The following is a 7,310-nucleotide window of genomic DNA, read 5'->3' on the forward strand; positions in this document are numbered from 1 at the left end:
ACTATTGAGTCTACTATATTAAGAGTAAAAAAGAAAGTACATTTTTTGTATAATTGGTGGTGGTAACTGTGTTATCAAAACTAGTCAGCTGAAAAATTTTTGATAAAGATTTTATTTTTCACTGTGCCAAAAAAATGACATTTTTTTCACTCTTAATAAAGTAAAACTTCTATAAGTAATTCATATTACTCAAATGAAGAAGGTAAGACACTTATAAGTAGTTCATGTTACTCAAATGAAGGTAAGACACTTATAAATAGTTCATGTTACTCAAATGAAGGTAAGACACTTATAAATAGTTCATATTACTCAAATGAAGGTAAGACACTTATAAGTAGTTCATATTACTCCAATGAAAAAGGTAAGACAACTATAATTAGTTAGTGTTACTCCAGTGAAAAAGGTAAAACTTTTACAAGTAGTACATATTACTCCAATGAAGAAAGTAAGACAACTATAATTAGTTAGTGTTACTCCAGTGAAAAGGTAAGACACTTATAAGTAGTTCATATTACTCCAATGAAAAAGGTAAGACAACTATAATTAGTTAGTGTTACTCCAGTGAAAAAGGTAAGACTTTTACAAGTAGTACATATTACTCCAATGAAGAAAGTAAGACAACTATAATTAGTTAGTGTTACTCTAATGAAAAAGGTAAGACAACTTAATTAGTTAGTGTTAATCCAGTGAAAAAGGTAAGACTTTTACAAGTAGTACATATTACTCCAATGAAGAAAGTAAAACAACTATAATTAGTTAGTGTTACTCCAGTGAAAAAGGTAAGACTTTTACAAGTAGTACATATTACTCCAATGAAGAAAGTAAGACAACTATAATTAGTTAGTGTTACTCCAGTGAAAAAGGTAAGACTTTTACAAGTAGTACATATTACTCCAATGAAGAAAGTAAGACAACTATAATTAGTTAGTGTTACTCCAGTGAAAAAGGTAAGACTTTTACAAGTAGTACGTATTACTCCAATGAAGAAGGTAAGACAACTATAATTAGTTAGTGTTACTCCAGTGGTAAGACTTATAAGTTGTTCATATAGTTCTTAGATTGATTTACTTAGAAATTCCAATGGACTCATTCAAGTTTTACATATTGTAAGGACATGATTGAAAATATATCACTTGAGACTTGAGTTTTTGAAAAAACTGTAAAAATGTGTAAGAAAACAAATATAACTGAGTTGAGATATTTGACTGGAATAATGTTTGTTAGTAAAATTATACATATGTTTTCTTGTTTATCATTAAAGAATAGTAAAAGATTCCCCCACCCCACTCCTTTCAAAGTGAGAAATAATTGTAAATAATTTGAAAAGTCCAGGTTGAAAAAAAATTGAAGGTTGAACTTTAGTCAGATGAAGACATATTTTCATCTCATTTCAAAAATTTGGGGAGCTACAAATTTTATTGGTAATAAAAGAACATTTGTACAAACTTAGACTAGTCTGAAAATATTCTGAACTCAGTAGTTGAAAAACAAACAAATTGCGACCTTTTCTTTATGGTATGCTATTATAATGAACTCCAAGGTGCTTGAAATTGTAGAGTTCTGGGTTTTGATGTCTTTGTTACCGTTTTTTCCTTTCAGGTGGTTTACTGTATGCAGTGTGTGGCCCAGCTTTCTATGGCCATCACAGAGTACTTTCATTTGTCTTCAACTTTACAAGTTTAAAGTTGCTTAGTACCTTTGCACCACCAGAAGGAGTAAGCATATTTTGTTCCATGTTGTATTCATTGCTGTCATGGATCAAATGATTTATCCAAATATCTTATGTGTATGAGTGTTTAGATACTCTAAGTACTGTGTTTTATTCTCGTGGTCTGTGCTTACTGGTGTTATGTTTTGTTTTGTTTTTTTCCATAGCTTGATTTTATTATTTAAAAACTGTCCAATGTTTACTTTTTAAACATAAGTGTATAGCATTTTTCTAATTGTATCGTATGCCAGTTGTATAAGAACTGTTTCCAAACGAATTGCATTAAAAGAATTGGTAAGTTTACTTTTGCAATATCTTATAATTTTAACTTATATTTGGTCTTTAATGTTTAAAAATTATTTTTAAACTGCAACATTACGAAGGAAGGGAATAACTGTGCAGTGTGTTATATGTCATTTTTAAGAATTATTGCGGTTAACCCTTTTGCAATGTGTACCCTCTTAAACTACTTTCTATGTATGTCATTGAGTAACATTCAAAATTTAATTAAACAACTCTGCTATCAGTGTATGTCAATGAAATTAGCATTATAATGTACGTTATAATTTGAAATTTAATATTATATAAGTTTTAATTCCTTTATTTAAAAAAAACTTAAAAAATATTTAAACTTCAGTTATATTGTCACTTGACACACATGAGCACTCACATTCTTAACTTTAGATTTCTGTAACTTGAATAATGCTACACCTACACTGTACATATTTGTCTAACGAAGTTTTAGTAGAAATACTTAATTAAAATAAACTCATTCTTCGTATTCAAAATACTTGTAATCTTTAACAGAATATTACCAATTTTCATGAAGATACGTTAAGAATTCTCAGAGTTATCATATGTATTCTTGCACTCGTACCATTACCTAGATGGGGTTGTGTATTTTATACAATCCCATTAATAGAAAAACAAGCTGTTCTTGAATTTTTGTTTTATCTGTATTGTTTAACATTATGCTTTTTTATGTATTTTGCAGACATTTTCACAACCTCATGACATTGCTGTGACACCTGATTCACAGAGTGTATATGTAGGTGAGATAGGCCCAAACAATGTGTGGATGTTTAGCAGAGGTAAAATTTGCCATTTAAAAATAAATTTGTCATTTTATCCAGGTTTTCCAGGGACTGAAATTAGTTCTCAGTGCCAAACAGCACCTAAATGAAAAGTAAGTTTTTTTATCATGTCATGCACAGTTATAAGATATTCAGATATTTGGATTTTCATCCATTAAACAAAATGCAGAAATCCCCCCTTCCAAAAATATTAAGTTGAATAGTTTTAATAATGAAGTAGTCACTGATTAGAAGTATGCCAACGTTTTCCTTAAATACTTCCAGCAGGTAGTTTGTCTTCTTTATGAAATGCCTAGGCCATATTCCTGAAAGCCTGGATAAAAAATCAGGTATTAGATTTTCTTTTTGTGGGCTAGAAAAGAATATTTTTTTTATTATAATTGAAATTTGTAGATTCTTGTAAATACTGTTTCACTGTCATGTTGTCTTAAACTGAAATTTGCATGACTTAGTTGCCCGGCATGGCCAGGTGGTTAGGGAGCTCGACTCACAATCTGCGGGTCGCGGGTTCGAATCCCCGTCACACCAAACATGCTCGCCTTTTCAGCCGTGGGGGCATTATAATGTGACGGTCAATCCCACTATTCGTTGGTAAAAGAGTAGCCCAAGAGTTGGCGGTGGGTGGTGATGACTAGCTGCCTTCCCTCTAGTCTTCCACTGTTAAATTAGGGACGGCTAGTGCAGATAGCCCTCGTGTAGCTTTGCACAAAAAACAAAGAAAGAAACAAACAAAGTATGACATAGTCACAGGTACTTATTTGTATACTTTAGTCATTGCTTCTGGTGGCTCAGCGATAAGTCTGAGAGCTTATGATACTAAAAAAATCAGATTTTGATGCCTGTGGTGAACACAGTACGGATAGCCCATTGTGTAGCTTTGTGCTAAAGAACAAACAATTAAAACTGATTCATTATTTTGCCTTTATGTTACAAAATTATTACACTCTTTTAAACACTAATGTTATCATTACTTATTACCAAATGTTAATTGTACAAAGAACTGAATCCCTCTGATTAGGAGATGGGAGTTTGTTAATATGATCATAAGATTGTAAGTTCTGGACTTGTATGCTGTTGATCACCAAGTAATTTTAAAAGAGAATTACCTAGATTTTAGAAATAGCAACAGAAAAATATCAGACTCATTAAAAACAAAACACTTGTTACAGGTAAACATAAGTCAGTTCAGAAGGCTCTACCAGAAGCTCAGCCAACAACCAGTCCATCATGGGATGATGATGCAGCTAGATTTAAACCTCTCACTGTTTCTTTAATGGTTATTGCAGTTTTGGCTGTTCCTGTCCTTATTCTTCTGACTATTACTATTATTGTAAAGCTTAGAAAACGAGGTATTCTTTTCATTTTTTTCACTAAAAACAAATTTTTGTTGTATGTCACAAAAGCAGGTTGAATATCACCCTTTTAACTGTATAATTCAAAGAACTGGTCCAGTTTAATTATATTTATTGACTTTTATGGATGCTCTAACTGTTATGACTCCAGAGATAGGTTAAATATAATCTTTTCTGTAAAATTTATGGAAGTTCTGGCTTAAGAAACTAATTAAGTATAACTCATTCTGTAAACTTAACAGAAATTTTACTTGTTATCTTGTGTCTCAAGAAACAGATTGAAAATAATCCATATTTGGTATAACTCATTCTGTAAACTTAATGGAAGTTTTCCTCGTTATCTTATGACTCAAGAAACAGATTGAGTATAATAATTTTAAAGAGTTTAAAGTGTGTAAGATATTCCTATTTTAACTTGACATTGTGGCACTAATACATCCTGAGAAACCAAAAGAATTAATCTACATAATTTTAGAAGTGAAACAATTCATGTGAGTGTTCTGGTACTTGTAAAAGACAAGAATTTATGATTGTTTTTTTTTATTAAGGTAATACTGAAGATCAAATAATTTTTTTCAACAGTGGAAAAGTTCAGTTTAGAATAGAAATTTTAATCTAAAGACAATAGAAGATGCTTAATGTTAATTTTGGCTTACATTAAAGAAATAGTGTTGAAAGAGGGCAGCAGTTACTTTTCATATAGAAAGCTGTGGTTCATAATTTTTATTGTGTATTCAGGGTCATATACATATATATAGAAAAGCACACAGATGTGAAGTTGTAAATCCATTGTTGTGTTGCTTATCTTAAAGTCACAAATGTTCAAAGTGTCCACCATTAGCATCAATGCATCATAGGGTCATATACATATATATACAGAGTGTCCCTAAAAAATTTATACACACTTTAGTCACTTATTTCTTTATTAGAAAAGCACACAGATGTGAAGTTGTAAATCCATTGTTGTGTTGCTTATCTTAAAGTCACAAATGTTCAAAGTGTCCACCATTAGCATCAATGCATCGTTGACAATGACGCACAACAGAGCAGCATACTTCTTGCAATGTTGTTGCTGAAATAGCAGCACAAGCAAATTCAATTTCGTGCTTCAGATCCTGCAGTGTTCTGGGTTTCCTGGCATACACAGTGTTCTTTAGAGTACCCCACTAGTAAAAGTCTGGTGGTGTTAAGTCAAGAGATCGGAGTGGATACTCTACACTTCCCCTCTGTCCTACTCATCTTTCCATGGAAACGAGCATTGAGGAAGTTTCTCACATTTTGTTTTACTGTGGGTAGTGCCATCTAGTGGGGTGTAACAGTATTAAACGTCACTCATGTAATTTCTTAAAATAAAATGAAAATAATACCAACACTCTGTCTTTATTTTTATGTGTATTATAAACATCCGAAATGTGTATACATTTTTCAGGTACACTCTGTATATATATGTGTGTGTGTGGGTATGAGTTTTGTTTTACATAATGTTAACAAAAGTAAGACTTGTTCTAGCTTTGCTTGCATTCTTAATAGTCAGTCACTCTTTCTTGTAATATGGAATTTTTATAATATTGTTTCAGTGAATCATTAGTAAATCTGTTCATGCAGATGCTATTAAACACCCTCTTTTTCATGGCCATATAAAAATATACACTCCACAGGTAAATTGAAGAATTTTTCCTATAACCACTTGAAGCATTGGTGTGGAGGCTACAAAACACCTCATTCAAAAGACAAATTCAACATAGGCAGTCTACTTAATCCACATCAGGGTTTTGATCGAGTAGCACTTGAAGAAAGTGACTTAGAAGGTGAAGAAGGCACCGACTCAGAGGTGGAAGAATTTGATGCAGCTGTCAGAAGAGCTTGAAATTATTATTCAAATTCAAAAATAAGATGTTTTCCCTAGTTTTAGTAAGATAATTTATTTCAAATGATAATATTTTGATAATGTTTTATTTTATTTTTTTTAACTTCAGTTTTTTTTCTATTTATTGATAATTTTAGAATGATTGTAAAAGGATAAACAAATTATATAAATACAAACTTTTACAGACTGTATTTTTTTGTGCTCTACTTTTCTCTTTTTTGTTAATAAATTTTGGTTTTTATAACATTTATTGTATTTTACTATGTGAGGAAAAGCATTTCTGTTAGCACTGGTTTCACAATTTCAAGAAATAAGCTAATAATACCACTTTCATAACATATCAGTTTTTAACGTTGTACGGCACACTTTAAATAACAACTAGTTGATTCAATTGCATTTTTTAAGCCTCTATATTTGATAAAAACTCATTTCCTGTCTGAATGGCTTTGGAAGTTTGAAAAGTTATTTTATAACACATCTCAATACCATCTAATAATGTTTTTTAATGTATGTAATCGACATACTTTTTCTATGTGTATGTACGTGTGACACTGGCGTATCCTGGCTGGTGACTTTGGTTTATAACACTTATATATATGGTATATATATGCAAAGTAGTTTGGATAGCTGCAGAGTAGCCAGTATGAAAAAAAGTGTTTTAGTGGTGATGATAGTAAGCAAGAACATTGCAGTTTATAATATAACATTGTCCTTAAATGATAATTGGTTTCTAATAAGCCTAAGAAGTAGTCATTATGTATCTAAATACCAGTTTGAGGCAGTTTGGCTGATGGAGTGTGAGACGAAGAACTATGAAAGTAATTAAGCACACATAAATTTATTTTGACACTGGTTTTTGGCCCATCCCTGTGATGCTGGTATTGACATATTTAGATTTAATTATCTTAAAATTCTAAAGTTAGGATACCATCTTAGAAAAGATTGTCCATCACTCTTTACTAGGTTGCATCTTTCAACAAAAATGCACAAATATATAAGATGTATGAGATTAATTATTATATTTATTATCCTCCAAAGTATCCAGAAGAGGAATAGTTTGTTTGTTGTTTTTTTGGGGGGGAGGGGTTCACAGGCTATCACTAGTAACTTTTGGAATACCATCCCCCCCCTGAAGGTCATTTATTAATGCGTGCGCCCCCCCAGTGGCACAGCGGTATGTCTGCGGACTTACAACGCTAGAATCCGGGTTTCGATACCCGTGGTGGGCAGAGCACAGATAGCCCTTGTGTAGCTTTGTGCATAATTAAAAACAATATCCAATATTAATG

At 31.6% G+C, this 7,310-nt stretch overlaps 1 protein-coding gene across 2 annotated transcripts in view; it reads left to right on the forward strand.

Annotated features, from left to right (window-relative positions):
• The window catches only part of LOC106465021 (peptidyl-glycine alpha-amidating monooxygenase-like), a 39,196-nt gene extending 33,082 nt beyond the window's left edge, over nucleotides 1–6,114 (forward strand). For both annotated transcript variants that reach the window (XM_013925210.2, XM_022392841.1), the window contains exons 19-22: nucleotides 1,600–1,715; nucleotides 2,703–2,799; nucleotides 3,972–4,151; nucleotides 5,813–6,114. In XM_013925210.2, coding sequence (XP_013780664.1) covers nucleotides 1,600–1,715; nucleotides 2,703–2,799; nucleotides 3,972–4,151; nucleotides 5,813–6,021 — 602 coding nt within the window. In that variant the 3' untranslated portion in view covers nucleotides 6,022–6,114. The remainder of the gene's footprint in view (nucleotides 1–1,599; nucleotides 1,716–2,702; nucleotides 2,800–3,971; nucleotides 4,152–5,812) is intronic.
• Nucleotides 6,115–7,310: the final 1,196 nt, after the last annotated feature.

Source organism: Limulus polyphemus, unplaced genomic scaffold (genome assembly GCF_000517525.1).
Source record: "Limulus polyphemus unplaced genomic scaffold, Limulus_polyphemus-2.1.2 Scaffold1813, whole genome shotgun sequence".
Taxonomy (NCBI): Eukaryota; Metazoa; Arthropoda; class Merostomata; order Xiphosura; family Limulidae; genus Limulus; species Limulus polyphemus.